The following is a 19,803-nucleotide window of genomic DNA, read 5'->3' on the forward strand; positions in this document are numbered from 1 at the left end:
GAGGCCTAGAGGGCCTGTATCGTCCACCTGGTTTCATGAGATATGAAACACGAATGATGCTTAAGTATATTTATCACTGGTATTGCTGCCGATATATCATAAGCATTTTATATGGGTACATGAACATTGCTTTTATTGAAATTCTAAAAATGTCAATTTAGCCAAATTGAACCATTTTGGCCCCACCCCTCAGCCCCACCATTTGTACAATTTTGAATCCCTACCCCAAGGGTGTGCTACCAGGCGAATATGAGCGATATCCATTGCTTAGTTTCAGAGAAGAAGTTGTTTATATTAATTTAGCCAAATTGACCACGTTTGGCCCCGCCCCTCAGCCCCCCGGGGGGTCAGCCCCAACATTTGTACTATTTTGAATCCCTACCCCAAGGGGATGCTACCAGGTGAATATGAGTGTTATCCATTGCTTAGTTTCAGAGAAGAAGTTGTTTATATCAATTTAGCCAAACTGGCCCCTTTTAGCCCCGCCCCTCAGTCCCAGTGGAGGGTCAGCCCTGTCATTTGTACTATTTTGAATCCTTATATCTCATGGGGGTGCCACCAGGTAAATATGAGCGATATCCATTGCTTAGTTTCAGAGAAGAAGTTGTTTATATCAATTTAGCCAAATTTACACTGTTTGGCCCCGCCCCTCAGCCCCCCAGGGGGTCAGCCCCACCATTTGTACAATTTTGAATCCCTACTGGCCCCAAGGGGATGCAACCAGGCAAATATGAGCAATATCCATTGCTTAGTTTCAGAGGAGATGTCGTTTATATCAATTTAGCCAAATTGACCCCTTTTGGCCCCGCCCCTAAGACCCCTGGGGGGTCAGCCTCACCATATGTACAATTTTGAGTCCCCACCCCATAGGGATGCTTTTGACCAAATTTGCTATTTGGTCAAATTCCGATCTGTGGTTATGAAAAAGAAGTCAATTGTTGACGGACGGACGGACGGACGACGGACGCCACGGTATGGCATAAGCTCACCTTGGTCCTTCGGACCAGGTGAGCTAATAAAACTGGAAAACTAACCCCTGTCTGCTTTTCCAATGCGCCACACTTCAACCGGAAATGATAACAATTAACTAGGCCTAGTATTGAAAACCTCTAAGAGGTCTCGACAGGTTGCACAACCGGCTTGAAATAGATTACGCCATGAGAGTAAAAATATCTACTGCCAGTAGGCTCTAAATTGAAATCAGTAATAATATCATAAATCATGAGTGTTAGTTGGAAACTTACGACTAAAATCGTCAAACGTATCTTCTTGCCATCGAAAGGCAGCCAACTGGCCTAGCTACGACGCGGCCTTCTTGTAAACAAATTATCACAAGCGCCGAGGTGACGCAGATCAGAACGAAAGGTACTCCCTAAAGTCAGGAATGATCGTGCCTGTACAATTTGAACTGCTCTGTCTATTGGCGATATAACACCAGAACCGTTTGAATTATCTTTACTAATTTCAAAAAGTTTTATTTATATGAAGTAAAATATATATATTCTGATCGAAATTTTGCAATTGACCTACTAAAAACTATGATGCATGTTTATATTATATTGTCATACTGCAAAAGAAAATCTAAAGCATTTGTTTGGTCAATCACCCAATTGTGATTTTCTGTAATCTTATTCTTCATGGGTACCGTTGGCACATTATTGAATACAATATATATAAAATGAGTTTATATCTCGGCCTACTGTAGTCAACTGATATCCCGGAACTTGTAGACAGCATATTGTATAGTTTTTATTTTAATGAAGGTGAAGTTGAGAACTTAGTGCTGATAGGTCATATATATTCCAGCTCAGACATAAAGAAGTCTGAATATGGACACATCAGATGTGAACTTTAGTTAATCCACTTGTTAGAGAACAGGAACATTGATCCACATTATATATATACATGTACATGTTATAGTACCAAGGGGGGCAACTCCCCTGGACACAGAACTGGATATGGTTTTTAACAAATTTTTTTTTTTTAGAAATGAAAATATTACAGGTCGTTAATTCCACTATTATATATCAAGGTAAAGAGAGAAATCTCCACTCTTTCCAATGAGTGTTCATACGAAGATATCGGCCTAGTATTGAGAAAGCCTTTTGACCTTTGTCTCTACACAACCACGAAGATCTGGCATTTTGTGCCATGTAAACTAAAACCTCAACTCAAAATGACTCATGTAGTCAAAGTATAAAAAGTTGACGAACAACAAAAACGCAATACTGGTTTATGTAAACGTGAAATGGTTTAATGTCGATGTACACAATGTTGTCAATAACAGGGTCATCCATGCATACAGAAACAAACCTGTGTAATCCACAGGTACATTATGAACCACAGGTTCAAAAATCACATATCATTCAACCATGCATGTACCAAATGCACCTACGCTTCACCATGATTCATTGGTCCATGAACCGGAGGGTGGACCCTGTACAAGGGTTCAAAAAATCAATGAATCAGAAGTACATTGGATGCAGAGCTCTATGAATAACAAATATAACTATCATACAGGGATTCAAAACTTATCATCTCCAATTACATGCCTTATACAGAGATCCATAAATGAATCTTAAGACAAAGTATTGCCATTTGATCAGCAGCAGGTGCAATTGATTTTAATCACTGTGCTGTATTGGCAAATTAATCTGCTGCTGTTTCAGATAAACACAACTATTTATTAAAAATATTAGATATCTACAACCTGCATTAACGCAGGCTATGAAACGGTTTCTGTATCAGTGACCAGCACTGTTAATTAAATTATTTCTACGTGAAAATTTAGAGGACTGTGCCCAATAAGAGGCCCAAAGGGCCTGTATCACCCAAACGCCTGGATATTTCAGTGATTATGACAAAACATTCTCATTTAAGTTGTATTGACAAATTGGGCAAAATTGGATTTTGACTTGCAATAACCCAGTTACAGATTGGAAATATAAGAAAAGTTTAAATTAAGAAATGAAACTTTATTTTGGCACATTATGATTAAACTGTCAGCAATCCTGTGAAAATTATAAAAGTTACTTTTCAATGGTAGAAATTTAATGCTTAAATAGTCAAATTGACCCCTTTTGACCCTTCCGCTCAGTCCTCTAGGGGGGATGCTTTCAGTCAAATTCCAATCAGTGGATACGAAAATGTTGTTTGAAGAAATAATTGACGTACGACAACGGACAGACGCCACAGTAAGCAGACGCTGATTTTTACCGGGTGAGCTAATAAATATATCATCTGCATTCTTACCACGATGAAGATATACTTCAATGCTGTCTTATGACACATTCCACATTTATCAGTACTTGGTAACAGATTCACTTACTCCAAGAAACAAAACAGAGAACGACTTGCATTTATATAGAGCATGTCCAATCTGGAATAATTGTCTGGAAGCACTTATATTTGTATCATTTACAGTGTTAACCTGTACAAAAAAACATTATTTCCAAAAATAACATATCTTTCACCAAAATGACTAAAACAAGATATGTGTTTAATTTCTTATAAATAATAATAATAATAATAATAAAATCAAAATTACACATCAACAGGGAATACATTAGAGTGACTGAACACAGTACTAACATAATTTAATCTGAACAAATATACACAGATCTAAAAACAAGTCGATAAGTTGTCTTTTTTCTGCGAGGTTCTTCAACATTGAGAGTTAATAAGCTTCGGCTACAAGATGTACATAACAGGAAAGATATGTGCGAGATAAATAATTTTGTCCCTAAAACCATGAGATGACCTAGTCAATGACACAGTGACATATGAAGGTGTTTATGTGTAGAGGCAAATGAACAATACTTTCCCCATCCCCAATCAGCTTAAATATCTTACTCCATATGCACAGACGACGAAGCCCCTACCACACTCCATGCAGCATAGGACACACTCGGCCAGGTATACGCTACACATTACTGTACCTAGCTCGGGTAAACTCGCACATATATAATACACCCATCTACATTACCAAATATACATGCGTGTACCTAGGATACAGAGACATCATAAAAGGTAACCTCAAATTAGGCCATTGTCTGATTAAAATATAACACAAGATCAATGCATTTTAGTGAATAATCTGTATATAAAAATACTTGTGTTACTGTAAAGACACAGATAATGTTTCTGGGTTAGTCCTCCACCAGCCCACCCTTTGTAGAGGAACTGCTGCAGTGGTTTACAAAAATATCTCCGGGCATGGCCTGTCAAGTATTTTTTTAAATTTCATTACACATCAAGCAACCAGCCAATGCAATACTGTAACTTAGAGACAGTGTAGTTGGTTCATGCTTTCCATGCTACAGACTTAACATATTTCTAGCTATTTCTGTCCATCCAGGAGATAGCTGTCGGTGATAAAACACATTTGAAATAAATGCACACTTGTTGAAAAAATAATACAATAGAAATGCACTTGATCTGCTTGTTGATATCGCCATCAACACTTATCAAATGTCTCAGCACCAAGCACGCCAGCTAAACAATGGCACTGACTCCAACACTCCTTTCACTCCGAAATACAATCATGCTCTGACCTCGGGTCGCTGGGCAACATTCAATGCGTGTAACAACCAACATGGTCAAATATCCAGAATGATACAGTACAAATTAAAAATACATACAAAATAGTAAGATTCCTCATGTTCTATTTCTTGAAATATTTGCATTTTTCTTGTTTTGTAAAATTGAATTAAATAAATTTCGCTAGATTCCACTTGTGTTGATGCATATCAGTTTTAGTAATATCACAACGAAAACAGTGACAGAGGAAAAAATTCTCGATAATAAATGCACTGCTCTGCATGCCTAGCTCACCTACAGTAAAAAGTACACCTCCATCAAAGGCAACTGTCTACTGAGATTGTCGCCCGGTAAACTGAAACAACTAAGCACAAGGAACATATCTCGACCCTCATATCATTGCGACAGGCAATTTTATGACATGTTATTTCCAGGACAGGAGTCCAAGAAAAGTCTCCTCTGTACTGTTTTGTTCATGAAGTTCTAGATTCCACTTGTGTATGTTTAAAAATATTTCTAAATTTCACTTGTGTTAACAGAAACGGTTGCCAAGTCTTACAGCCATTCAGAAATATCATTACTTATGAATTGGGTGTAAGGCCAGCTGCAGATCCGAAGTATTTTTCTACTTCTTGTAGCCGAACTCCTTGGCGTCATCTTCAGTAAAATCACCGTACCTCCATAGATTTACCTGAAAGTGATAAAAAAATCTATATTTAAAACAAATGACTTAAACTTGATTGAGACAAGTACTTTGTTTTGTATGTTTTGTATAATGATCTGCTTTTTTCCTGTGAACTGATATCTACTGTTTAAGGAGAGCTGTTTTGCGAAAAAAATATACGTAGTCCCATGCCAAAGAGATATGACCTTATTTTTTTTAAAAGCAGATCACTCTTCAAGAGTACAACAAAAGAGTGTAAAGCTTTTTTGTAAATGTCAATTAAGGAAATTTTGCAAGTTTAGATTTTCAGTGTTTTTTTTATTGTAACCTTTTTCTTTAATATTGCCATGATTCCTTACCCGAGCAATCTTGGCCTTTTCCTGAGCTTTCTGGTAGTCTGTTACTATCTTGGCTAGTCGTTTCTCACGCCTCTTTTCAGCAAGGATCCAGCCTGCTGATATAAGACCCTGTGCAATGTCGTCCTTGTTGTCAGAGAAGACGAGAGTCACATACTCCAGACCTGGCACTCTATACTCAACGTTCATCATCAGTTCCTTGTTTATAATCTCGTTGTAGAACGCATCAAGGGCATCAGCTTTTGAGTCCTCCTGTAATGATTAGGTGGTTACAGGTTAGACTACGACTTTCATTTGTAAGTTCTGTAAATCCTCTAGATATCGAAAATAATCTATTTTGTCATTTATCGGAGAATCTGTGTATTCTGTCAAAACTAGTCTGAATATTTCAGAAATGCAGCAAAATAACCAATTTATCTATCTTCGCTTGGATTGGAAAAATCGGCAAGATTCAATGAGGTGAATACGATGGTTTGCTCTGATTGGTCAAAAAGGAAAAACTTATATTTTCAGTGCAAAATCTGATACTTACTTTTTCAGACATATTCACCAATACATGATTTCACAACCACTTAAGTAGAAATGACTTTTAAATTCTATTGAAGAGCTATTAAAGTCATGGATTCTGCAAGACTGCTGTATCAGTAATTGATAACTTGGTTGTCATCTGCAGATGTTATTATTTTCGTACAAATAATCGCAAAGGATATAATTTCGCATTTGACTCTCCTAGCGTATTGACGCGAAATATAAGTGATTTATAGCTATCACAATTTGAACATATTTAATAAAGGGTTGCTCAGAATTATCCTCTCAAACTTGAGAGTGTTAAGACATTTTATTAAGTAATAAAGATAAGTGGTTGAAAATGTGAAATGATGCACACATAATGTAAAATTCACTACACTGATCACACATTATGAATATGCAGACAGGCAAGCTAAGAACAAGTGACTTACATCTGGAGGTAGTGTAACGCAAGCCATGGCAAACTCCTGGGCTTGGGATGCAAGTGTCTGATATGTGGCAGGCAACTTTGCTAACCTTGAGGCATCTGTCTTTTCTCTCTGAAAATTAAATGGAATATCTCAATTAGAATATAACAAGATTACTGACATGTCTATGAGGACCCCGGAATGTCTCTAAAACCTGAACTTAACCCTACTGTTACTTTGATGATGAATTTCTATGTGTTGGAATTAAACAAATTACAATATATCTATGATTTATTTTTATTTTGAAACAGTGAGGAATAATTTGGTTTGGTTTGTTTATGTTTAATGTCCTATTAACAGCCAGGGTCATTTAAGGACGTGCCAGGTTTTAGAGGTGGAGGAAAGCCAGAGTACCCGGAGAACAACCACCGGCCTATGGTCAGTACCTGGCAACTGCCCCACGTAGATTTCGAACTTGCAACCCAGAGGTGGAGGGCTAGTGATAAAGTGTCGGGACACCTTAACCACTCGGCCATCGCGGCCCCTTTGTGAGGAATGAAATCGATTGAGGAGTTTAGGAATCTCGTAAAAACTCAGAAGTGGTCAAGTGTGGCCTTTGACTCTTTAACCTTGAAGGATGTCCACTCAATTTAAATAAAAGCGACCTAGACCTTGGCTTTCTTGGTTATTAAGAAAAAACGATTAAACATTAAACACATCAGAAATGGGTGACCTTGAAAGTAGATTTTGGGCAGGTGAGCTAAAAATGTCACATTTACATTTCCATAGTCGATGAAAAGTACTGTCACTTGAGATCTTTCAATTTTCTCCACTTTGGCTCGGTACCTGAAACAAGAAAGACAATGATCAGTCTCACATCAATTTCATTGGGAAAATGTTCAACGTTGTCACTGGTTCTCAGATTTATTAGCCTGATTGCTTGTTAAAACAAGACTCAAAATACAATTCTTGAGTCATAAATGAAGGATTTTGACCATTCTGTAGGTCTAACTATAAAACTGACAGGAAAGGACCTAACTGCCAGGGTCTTTGTCATTGAGATCATTGTTCTTGACCTATGGAGCCAAATGATCTTGACCTTTGACCCAGGGACATTGACCTTTGGTCAGTTGACTCCTTGCTTAATTCCAACCAGCGGTGCTTCACAATGATGTAACTAAATGTTTATCAGTGCAGCAAAGATTACAATTTCGACCTTGACCTTTGGTCAGTTGATGCCTTGCTCAACTCCAACCAGCTTTGCTTCACAAAGTTATAACAAAATGTTCATGAATGAAAAGATACCATATTTGATCTTGGACTTTGACCCAGTGACTTTGACATTTGGTCAATGGACTCCTCTGTCAATTCCAATCAACTTTCCTTCATCATGTCATAACAAAATATTTATCAATGAAAATATACAAAATTTGACCATGACCTTTGGACCTAATGACATTAACTTTTGCTGCATGGCAGTATTTGGATTTCTAGAATACTTCATATTCCTCAAACTATAGACATGTTCCCTTCTAAGTTAGTGATCTTTTACGGTAGAGATAACGACCCTTGTCCAAAAACAAATGTTCAGCATACGTACCATGACTCGTCTACAGAGAACTGTGCGGCACAAACATCGCCCTTCTTTGGTGTGTAGGATCCTGCCAGGGGTGGGTTAGACTCCATGTCTTGTCGTAACTGTTCCATCAGCTTCTCCAACTGGGGGCCTACAAGCATTTAAAGGTATTTTAAATCAAAAACTAATATTTATAAATAGACATTTACTCTAATGTATTTTCATTTTCAGAAAATTTACAAAGCTTATTCAAATTTACTGAATAGTATGGTTACTTTGAAGACATAATCTAATTCAATGACACCTAAAAATTTGAATAGCTTTTTATAAGCAAGTAATAAAATCATATTAGTACATGTGACAACAAGGTGCCAATTTAGATTTCTAAACAGTAACAGGTGAAAAACAAAATAAAAAAAAATAAAAATAAAACATGGAGATAATTTGTTCAGGATAGTACACAGAATGTTTTTGTCAACAATTTTACATTTAGCAGTAGATGGTCCCTACCATTGTCTACATATTGAGCGTAGAATTTCAGTTCATCCGGAGACACTTCTGTGACAACCACCTGTTTGTAATTTACTTTTCTGTCTGATGTGTCCTCGATTACCTCCTCCTTCTCTGTAGGCTCTTCATATGTAGCCCATACCTATGAACAAAATATATATATTTTACACACATAAAAAAAAGTACTGAAACACAGCAAACTATACAAACTAGAGATGTGCAACTAGCCCGAAATCATGATCCTGTCTTTTTCAAATACATGTTCTACACATTTGATTCCTCATAATTATTGAAAGGCATTTCAAAAATTTTAACATATTTGACCCCTGTGCCTCCACAGCTCTGAAAAAATTTCCTATTAAGTCACCTGCAATTATCATAACATGGACACGAGATGAAAAAGGTGAGTTCCATGGTGAGTTCCATTTGTAAATTAACATTTTTAACTCTTCCCTATTTCACAACTACAGATGGTAAAATTTTCAGACTTACATTGAGTTTCTTTGACTTGGCCTGGTCTTGTGCAACACAGAGAGCTTTGTAGTAGTTGCTACGCTCAGCAGTGAAATGGACTTTGGACAGTCCTTCCTCCACCAGTCCAACAGATAAGTTCACATTCTCCACAAATAGCCAGCCGATGAAATTACCTCCCTTGTCCATGGCCTCCACCTGAACTTCGACCTCACGCTGTAGACACATCTCCTTGGTGAAAAGCATTGCTTCATCACCGAAGGGCTCTGCTGGAGTAACCACGCCACCAGGCATGGTACGTGTACCTCTGGGACAGGAGATACCTGGAAACATATTGCAGAGTCTTTAACCATCCCAAAAGGATAAAAAGAAGACAAGAGGCCAAAAGGGCCTTTCAGTCATATGACTAATTTTTGCATGCAGTCCCCTCATAACCATAAAGGAATGTTTGTTGTATCATTTCTAGTAAAGTAAAATGTGTCTTCAAATTTTGCACATTTGTTTGAATAGGTTATCCTGAATTCTTGTTTATTTAGATGTATTTTTGTTTTCAGTATCTAGCATACAGATTTTAAATTGGGGAATATTTGATTCTAGCATGTCGGGGTCTAAAGAAAGTCTTGAGAAGCTTTCTGAAATTACAGTCAATTTGACCCTTTTTGCTATGCCCCGAAGGCCCCCGGGATGCTATATAATTGACAATTCTGGTTGACCATTGGCTATATAATAGAAGCTTTCTGTTAAATTCCATAGAAATAGTTTCAGGGGTTTCGGACAAGCAGAAAATGTCAATTGTTAAGGTTGATGAACAGAAGGCAATAAGGAAAGGTCAATTGAAACTTTGTCTCAGGTGACCTTGAAATCAATTCAGAGGTGTTGAAGGAGTTCAGATGACCAATTAGCACAAGATAAAAAGTCCACTTTTAATGGATGTTGACTCCTGGACCGTTAATGTTACTCACCTGACACGAGGAATGTAATGAGGCAGGTTTCTCGTGGAATGAAGAGACGAAGTCGGGAGCCACTGGCTACAAACTCTACAATGGCTTCAGATCTGCCAGCCCTCTGAAGGAAGGGCAGAAACTGCTTGGCCTTTGTGATGTCCTACAATAAAACAATGATTTAACAATACTCAATCTATTCTTGTGTACTGAAAACAATGCTTCGTAAACTAAGTTAAGAAAAAGATGCATGTCTAGATGACAACTTCCAACAGATTTTATAATGAATCATATAATGAGTTTGAACTTGTACAAGAGACGATGGTTGTGAAAAAGAGTAATAAAGTTCCGAGCAATTGGATTTTAAACCAATGAAGTTAGTAGGGAGGCAAGGCATTGAAACACTATTTATTGTAACAGTGATCTCAATTTTAGCCCCAGATGACTGAAATCTTTTTTTTAACAAAATATGATGGTTATGAGTAAGTGAATGAAGTCGCATGATAATCAGATAATTAATGACGACGGTATTGCAAGTACGCATGGGCTGATCCTTCATCAGTAATAAACCACAAATGATTATTTTTCTGGTTTCAAATTTTCTCCGATTACATAACCTTGACTATTTTGAAACCTACCCCTGATACATCAGCAACTCTGTGAATTGGTGGCTCCTTTTTGGAATGCAAGCCCATTCCCTTTTTGAGGGCCCTGGCTTCGGCTGCCAGTAACTCGTCATAGTGAGAAGAGCGCTGGTCGTCGTCCTGGCGATATCTTATTACTGTAGCCAAGCCTTTACCAACTAATGCTTCTCCAACATTTCTGAAACATAAACAGGTATAAATGTACAACTGTTCATATTACTTTCAATGAAATCATTTACACAGGCAAAACTTTATTTTCATATCTTTGCAGTAGCAGCTTCTTTTGCACAGCCTGCTGTCATCACTCTTAAGGCTATTTTGTTCCCACACCAGACTCATTTATCTACCTATACACGAATACAACGGATATGAGTTACCAGCCCTGGCCCCACAACGCCAACCCCGATATGAGATACCATCTATAGATTTATCTCTTCAAGCTATGAGGTACCAACCCTGGCCCCACAAAGTCAACCCCGATATGAGATACCATCTGTAGATTTATCTCTTCAAGCTATGAGGTACCAACCCTGGCCCCACAAAGCCAACCCCTATATGAGATACCATCTGTAGACTATATTTCTTCATGTTATGGGGTACCAGCCCTGGCCCCACAAAGTCAACCCCGATATGAGATACCATCTGTAGACTATATTTCTTCAAGCTATGAGGTACCAACCCTGGCCCTACAAAGTCAACTCCTATATGAGATACCATCTGTAGATTTATCTCCTCAAGCTATGAGGTACCAGCCCTGGCCCCACAAAGTCAACCCCTATATGAGATACCATCTGTAGATTTATCTCTTCAAGCTATGAGGTACCAGCCCTGGCCCCACAAAGTCAACCCCTATATGAGATACCATCTGTAGATTTATCTCATGTTATGAGGTACCAGCCCTGGCCCCACAAAGTCAACCCCTATATGACAGCTGTACCTAGCTATTGGCCTACAGGATACTTCCCAGACAAAGTTAAAGTGCTCCGAAGATACAATCTTGTTTCTTACTTGGAGACATATCTATGATCACATACATTCCCGTCCAAGCTACAATCGAAATGTATAGTGAAATCCTGCGAAAATTTGTCCCTCAAGGAACGTATGGGTCAATTAGGCACCAACCCCGAGAGACCAACAAAACCGTCACTCTACAAGTCAAACACAAGGTCCACAACCAGGCTACAAGGCACCAAGGCCTGAAAAATGATTGTTCTACAAGGTACCCACCAAACCAGATACTTACACTCCTCCTGTTGTGATTGTTGCACACATTTTCTCTGGGAAGCCCTGATTTGGAGGCTGTATGTAGTCAACTTGTACATTCACCTATAAACAATGATATATATCAATTGACAGATAATTATTTATCACGAAGTGTTTACTGTCCTTCACTAGTCACAGCTTTAACACATATGGTCTTTTATGATAATCAAATATCAGAAACAAATGACAAAGGAAACAATTTTGTGACTTGTTTATCTTAATTAAAGTTTTGTAATATTTTAAAAAATATCACGTCTGATATTGTTTTCCATTTAGTTTGGTTTGGTTTATTTTGTTTAACGTCCTACTAACAGCCAGGGTCATTTAAGGACGTGCCTGGTTTTGGAGGTGGAGGAAAGCCAGAGAAAAACCACCGACATACGGTCAGTACCAGGCAACTGCCCCATGTGGATTTCAAACTCGCAACCCGGAGGTGGAGGGCTAGTGATAAAGTGTCGGGACACCTTAACCACTTTTGATAAAGCATAAGGCATTTTAATATATTAAGATTGAAAACAGCATCAAGATTGTCAAACATACCCCCAAAAGATTCAAATACTATTCAACTACACAAACCAATATGTTTCAGGTCTAGGGAACAGAACCCAATGCCTTCCTTATAGGGCAAACACTCTGCTAAAGGACAATCTAACTGTAAGAAATTATTGTGATACAACTTTTGTTTTCGCAGCTTACCTTCTTTCCAATAAGTTTTTTCCTGAGGAATTCTCTAGCTTCAAACATGTATGGTATATCATATAGGGGACGTGGCCTCTTGTTAGCTTCCTTGGGGGCTGGAGGCGCATTTTCATTCTGCTCAAGTGATTGTCTGTAAAGAAATTTCTTGATCATTAATTGTTCATTTGAAAGAGTTCCTGAACTTTTATATCTTGTTTACCTTGAAATTGTATACCCTTCATAAGTCCACCTAGGTGATATCTGGAACAACTAGTTTTAGCTTGCATCTGTTCTACTTCCCAAACTACACGTGATTAATCATTGATGAATGGACATTATGTTGTCATGTAAATGTAAACTTTATTTATTTTACAACAATTACGAAACAAATTATATAACTTATATTAATCACGCTTGTTGGCCAGGATGGAAGTGCCCGGGGAAATCCCATGTGGTCGGGTAGGTGACCCCATACCTTTTCACGTCCCATCGGGGAATCGAACCCTGGCCGCCTAGGTGAAAGGCAAGTGTGTTACCGCTGTGCCACCCGACCACCCATTATGTTGTCAAATTCAATATATAACATGGGCACTGGAAACAGATGCATAATGCATTCATGGCAATATGAAATGAAGATCTTACAAAACCAATGTGGAAAGCACTTTGAAAAAGAGATGTTTTACACTTGTATTAAGTCAGTCTTACTTACCTTGGTGGTCGAATACTGGCCAGGAAAACTTTTTTAATAGTGTCACCTGTTTTAACATTTAATGCATCGCCATTTACGACTTCTACAACCTGAAAAGAGAAAAGAGAGTGTGAAACCTGTATAATCTCAACTGCTGTCTTCCCCGACAATATCCCATTAACGAAATTACACACAAGTGGATATATCATATGCATTAGAATAGTTGAGAGGGTGTCATTTTGCAAAAACAAGTGTCACCATATGAAAATTATCATGGTTTCTGTCGTTCAACCATTGAACAACATTCTGTTCCGTGTTATGGTCCTATAACACGGAACAGGATAGCAGACGAACTGAATAACACAAGTTAATGGTCTTGGTAGTGTTACATATTGACAATACAGAGCATATGTAAATATGAATTGGTTAATATCCTCACAACATCTGAGGTCATCTGCGGATGGTATAACGGGAGTATGACATGAATTGCGAGTGGTGTTTTTGGTCTGCTTGAACTAACTAGTGAAACTTGAAGCTGATTTTACAGTGCCAACTCTCTGGAGTACATTGCTGCAAGCAAAGCACTATTATGTATTATTATAATTAAGGGAAACAGTTAGTTATGAGAACTACATATATACAAAGGGCCATAACTCCTGCAACAAGGCATGTCACGTTGACAACCATATATTTTGTGAATATTCACCATATGAAGGCAGGTTAGAGAAATCCTTCTGATTTCAACCAAAACCACTCCTATATTTAAGGAATTGTTTCCAGCACAGCATAGGAAATGTGGAGGAGTTGCATTCACAATGTCCATATAGTGATACATCAAAACATTTTTATGTCTGGTTGTAAATCTCACAAAAATATTTCATTAAACAAAAATTCTTTACTTCATGAACATCCCACCCCCATGGTCTATGAGAGGTAACAACTGGAGATGTCATTATTGAAAGAAACTAGACATTACATAAAAGAAAAACTTCTCTATTTGTTTATACCTTGCCGGAGAAACTCTGGTCTTTGAGGTCTACACTTTGCTCCTGTGCCTTGTAGTCTTTCCACATTCGCAATTTCTTCTCTTTGGCCAATCTGTCATAATAACAAAATAAAAGTAAGGTGACCAGGAGCTCACATAGATACATGACCACCCTCCTTATATAAATCTGCCCAGGAGCTTGTAGGGGACTAAAAACATGGAAATAATTTGCTGTATGGAAACTGAGGATCTATATATATATCACTATGAAAGACCTTGATCTAAGACTTCATCATTTCAATCATTACGTCTCTTTTACAAGCTAGAAAGAGTGCAAATCAGAGTGCTAGGGCTATGGAAACTACACAACATTGGCTTTCATTGACTATGTACCTGGGTATGGTAAATATCTATAATAGACAGTAAAACCTACTTTTCAGCTGCCCTGAGTTTTTCAGCTCCTTGTGTCACTACACCCATGCTCCAGTCTACACACCGTGCGAACCCTTCTTTCAGCAACAACTCAGCAATGTTCCCATTCTGTGAAAATATAAAAATCCATCATATTATGAAAAGGTAAAATGATAAAATAATTTTCTTTTAATTTTCAGGAACAACCTTGACTTACTATCAATTGTGCTTCGGATTAAACTTAGCCAATTAACATATATTCTAGTAACATGCCCAACCAACTTTTGGAATGAGGGAGTAGCGGCCACGTCTTGTTCGTTACCGGTGCTTAGGGAGATGAACTTTTTTGCACAAACTTAACTTCTGTCATTTTCTGGATTTTAAAACCATTTCTGAACTGATGTTTCATACTTACATTCCTGATTTTTAATAAAACTAAACAAAGAGTTTTCAAGGATGATATGACCACGAGAAGGATTAGTAATTGATAAAGTTACTATACCAGATATCTGTAGAAACTTACCGGGTGTATAACTGTGCCCAATAAATTCTGATTTGAAACTCCCTCCAAGATGATCTTGACGTCCCGTTGTAACAATCTAACTTCAGTGAAGTATTTTGCCTCAGTGGCGAAAGGTTCTGCCATTTGTTTGCCTTCTTCATCTTGTTTAAACATTGGACACTGAAAAAACACAACACTCCATAAGTATTCTGAGTAACCATATATCAGCCTAATTTTAAGAAACTATGATTTAATATATTATTATTTTACAACTTACTTTGTTCTAAATCTAAAATCTGACCCCCACTCCTTCACCTCAAAATTCACTTCTGGCAGGTGAAAAACCCACATGTTTTTTTTAGATAAGAATAATCTTCTTCTGAATGGTTTAAGCCAGAATATGAATATATTTAACGAGAAATCCCTTTTTACAAAATAAACCACAGTAAACACTGTCATTAAAAAAATAGCATTGCAGTATGACACAATATCACATTTTATGGTAAAAACTGTGTGAGAGCTGTACTAACTTTGATTCCAGACAGCATAACTGTTACATAATCAAATGAGGGTAGAAGGAATGCCCGTACTGTACAGCCGTCTCGTACATGCTCAATAACAGCTGAAAATATAAAACCACCATCTTCATATCTGCCTTGCGACATGCAATTTTGTCAATATTTGATATTGTTTAAGCTTACAAAGATTCAGAGTAATCAGGTGAAAAATGTAGATTTCGAAAAAAAAAATATAATAAAATAAAATACTGAAATAACAAAGAGGAAGAACTTTTGTAAAATAGAGGAATCGATAGATGGTATTTTACCATAATACTCCTGTATAATTTGACAGGCATATAAAAAGACACATTTTTCCTTCATATTTTACACACCAGTATATTTCAAAGTAAGAAGTAACATAATTCATCAACCTTCAGAATTCTGCGACATTTAAAACTTGAAAAAGGGAAGACCCCTGCTCTACACAAGGTCCCCGGGACTGGTGTGATATCCTTTGTACTCACCATCTATGGGTTCATTATGGTGCGAGTCCACAAAGTTACGAGGGTTCTCTACAACCCATGTTACGTCCCTGACACTGTTTGGTTTAATGCCCTCTGTTGCCCATTTGCCTTTGCCTGCTGATTTGGCTCCGTCTTCCAGCTGGATCAAAGCACTCTGGCTGGCACTGAAATTCACACCAGGAATATTATGTTATTAAACAGGGTATTTAAATTTGAGTTTCATGATCTGGAAAAAATTTGAAGAACGTAAAGAACACATTAATTGTGTTTCCAGGCTGAACAAGAAACATGTTTTCCACTCTTGGTGTACTAACTTACAAACATATCTGACAGCCATAAACACTTATAAAATTATCTCTCCAACAATTACACCAACACGCAAAAATAAACCCTCAAAAAACAAAAACCGACAGATTATTTGGTTTGTGTACTGCTCAATTGATCGAGAGACCTAAGCCAGCTACATTTCAGTCAGCAACATTTCGGTCAATCACCATCCATTCATAGAGGGTCCCAAACCTGTATTGTCTAAAGGGAAAACCACTAACATTTTAGTCAACCTCCAACCATCCATAGAGGGCCCCAAACCTGTATAGTCTATAGGAAAAACTACCAACATTTCAGTCAGCCACCATCTTAATTTAAAATAAAGATACAAGAACACATACTCATCAGCCCGGACTCCACCTCTCCTCACTTCCACAAGTCCCTCAGAAACCAACTGTTCTGTCATGTTTTCACCATTCATGTCTGAAAACAAATGAACTTGCATGAAATCCTCTTGTTATACAGCTATTATTTCAAATACCTAAAATTCTACTGTCTATGAAAATTACAATATGATACACAACATATCTTAAGGATACATTGGGTATGTTTTTCTTCAAGACTACAGTATGTCATTTTTATAGATTTATTTATATATTTTTTTTAATTTCTCATGTCTTTTCTTAATCTATATTTCTGTTTATAAAAGTTCTTAACATAATGAGCTAAAAATAGGAAAATTCAGAAATAATGCTCAATTGTCATATATTTTTTAAATGTTCTTTACCTTTTCCCAGGTATACACATCCATACTCTCGTCCTGTCCCTGGAACTTTGTACTCTACAGTGAAAACAACTTCCTTGTTGATCAACTTTTTCCTCAGGAATTCTCTTGCCTCCCATGCAAAAGGCTAAAAAATAAACGCTTTTAATGTTTACAGAACTTATAAACCTCTATAGCTACTAGGCTGCTATTTTTGAAAATTTATGATTCTGAAAAAAAGAAAAAAGGAAGCGGCAACTCAATACAACATATAAAATACAACCTCAGATCAATGATAATCTTCATCATTAGGATGTAGAGACAGAAGTATAGAGTGGAAAACCAACAGCAGTTAATATTTTGGTGCCAAAAAAATAATGTAAATGATTTACACTTCCTAATCTGAACCAGTGTCACTTTGCAGCTGACATACAGATCATGTGAGGTTATTCAGACTGTCATCATCATTTCTTCGAAGCCAACAGACTTGGCCCTCTTAATATGATCTACATGTACTTATTGTGTATATCATTTGTGGATTTGAATGTTTAACATGTCTTACTTGATTGGAAATTAAAAAAAAAAAATTTTGATCACTGAGAAAACCACAATCGGTGCAGTCACTGCATGTAAGTGTGATGACTTATAGCTCCTGTCCCCTTGGGTCATCAGCTGTCAGACTGTCATTGTCAAGTGACCCTTTTAATTGCTGCTATCAATAAGTACCTACGGACATAGCCCATAAATTCAATAATGAGTCTTAACAATGGAATTATAGGCCTCTAGACATTGAGGTTATCAGTCATGTGAAGTGTCCACCTGGCCCACAGCATGCAAAAGATGTAAAATTTGTTCCTTATTTGACCTAAAGTCTCATTTTAATGGAAGCCCTGAATGAAAATGAACCAAAGTGAAATTTAATATACAGTATCTTACCTCATCCTTAGTTTCTTGTGAGCCCTCCATGTTTGGGTTTGGTCGTCGAGCCATCCTTGGAGCTGTGATGTTGGAGAAGCAGATGGTCTTCTCTGGGGGTGGCCCCCCACGGGGTTGTCCTCGGATAACAACAGCATCCCCAGAGAGGATCTAGTGACAAAAAAATACATTATGAAATTATGAATATATTAAATATTATGATATGCATTCAGGTCTAATTTCAGCTATGCATATTGACATATGCATGTTGATTATTTAACAAAAAGGAGATATTTGCATGTTTAATTTTAACTATATAGCATGAGGCATGAGTACAATATATACGGTACCTAACACTAGGGTTTATGGCTACAGTTTAGAATTAAAATAAAATACGATTTTGACAGAATCAAAATGTTTAACATTTTACATCTTTCAATTGAAGAACAGTCAATATTTCATGTACATATAGAGTGCAAAATATGAGCTGGATGAACTAATATAGTAAGTTTATACAAGTGTTCACTTTTAGAGCAAAGTTGTTAATGTTGAAATGGTATGATTCAATGAGCAGCGAGCATGTGAATTTAAGAGGAATATTTTTATAGAAAAAATATAATAATATTTTTTTTAATAACAAATCCTAGTTATTCAACACAACTTAGTGACGAAATCTGCAACCACAGCACTCATTGGAGAACCCATTTATACTAAATTTAAAAGACGGGAATTATCAAAAATTTTGGGAACACTACCAATTTATAGCACTGGGGATTTTGGAAATGGACGGCTAAGTGAGGAAGTCACAGTTAACTTATGTACAGCAGTTAACTTGTATAGAACAGACAGGGGCCAGCAAGATGGCACCCATGTAGTTGAAAATTAAAAAAAAGAACGGTAACCATTACATAATCTCACTTTGGTAAAAAATAGTTATCCCAAAAGAAAGATATAAAAGTATGATGAGTTCTCTATGACTATTTAATAAAAAAATGTTTACAAATTTTCACCTGTTTGGGGATTTTTTCTTCTCAGATTCTTTTTATTCGCCCTTTTTTTATTAGAGGGGATACCGGTATACCTTTATGGAATGTAAAAAGTATATATTCTGAAAGCTAAAAAAAAGCGGGATCGGGACATGTATTTCCTAAAAATTGTGGCAATGACACTATTGAACATAATGAACATTTTAAAAGTTAAATATTAAGATCCCAACAAACTCGTACATTGTTACGTTACTTGGGCCTACCTCGACCGGCCCAACATCTGGACCCCCAAAATTACTTTCTGCCGAACACTACCGCTAATGTCGACAAAAACAATGTATTAAGTTTTGTACACATCTCTCTCTCTTACTTGAAGAACATTTGTTAACTTTACCTGTTTCACTATTCCCTTCTGAACAGCTGGTGATGGTGCAGTCATGTTGTCAACTCGTGTGTCCGTGCGTCGACGTTAGAAAAAGGAAGTGTGGAGGTGTCACGTGATCAAATTCGGCCAATATATATTATTGATATTTCTCTATTGTTCGGTTGTTTAAAGTCCTAAAATCAAACAAGTATTACAATTTTTATATATTACATATAACGGCGAAGTTAAACTTAATGTTTTGACGTACAGCGTTGTTTTTCAATGAATTTCGGAAAATTGTTGGTGATGTGGCGAATCTTA

General features: G+C 37.1%; 1 protein-coding gene across 1 annotated transcript; it reads right to left on the reverse strand.

Moving 5' to 3' along the window:
- Nucleotides 1-2,512: 2,512 nt before the first annotated feature.
- Nucleotides 2,513-19,770, reverse strand: LOC117327010 (staphylococcal nuclease domain-containing protein 1-like). The gene is made up of 21 exons (XM_033883819.1): nucleotides 19,513-19,770; nucleotides 18,154-18,303; nucleotides 17,242-17,365; nucleotides 16,856-16,937; nucleotides 16,188-16,351; nucleotides 15,694-15,785; nucleotides 15,185-15,343; nucleotides 14,684-14,790; nucleotides 14,273-14,363; nucleotides 13,287-13,375; nucleotides 12,596-12,728; nucleotides 11,880-11,962; nucleotides 10,631-10,814; nucleotides 10,014-10,155; nucleotides 9,073-9,374; nucleotides 8,581-8,722; nucleotides 8,095-8,221; nucleotides 7,274-7,340; nucleotides 6,519-6,626; nucleotides 5,563-5,811; nucleotides 2,513-5,230 (listed from the first exon to the last, which is right to left on the reverse strand). The coding sequence occupies exons 1-21, from the start codon at nucleotides 19,555-19,557 to the stop codon at nucleotides 5,165-5,167; spliced, it is 2,706 nt and encodes a 901-aa protein (XP_033739710.1). The 5' UTR covers nucleotides 19,558-19,770; the 3' UTR covers nucleotides 2,513-5,164.
- Between the last annotated feature and the right edge of the window lie 33 nt (nucleotides 19,771-19,803).

The sequence above is a fragment of the Pecten maximus genome, chromosome 5, assembly GCF_902652985.1.
Source record: "Pecten maximus chromosome 5, xPecMax1.1, whole genome shotgun sequence".
Taxonomy (NCBI): domain Eukaryota; kingdom Metazoa; phylum Mollusca; class Bivalvia; order Pectinida; family Pectinidae; genus Pecten; species Pecten maximus.

Bases quoted from the DNA above. Each gene is read 5' to 3' on its own strand.
- LOC117327010 (XM_033883819.1), bottom strand. From the start codon at position 19,557: ATGACTGCACCATCACCAGCTGTTCAGAAGGGAATAGTGAAACAG. The intron at 17,366-18,153 runs GTAAGATACTGT...TTTATTTTTTAG, and splicing joins CACAAGAAACTAAGGATGAG to CCTTTTGCATGGGAGGCAAG. The intron at 5,812-6,518 runs GTAAGTCACTTG...TAATCATTACAG, and splicing joins GCGTTACACTACCTCCAGAT to GAGGACTCAAAAGCTGATGC.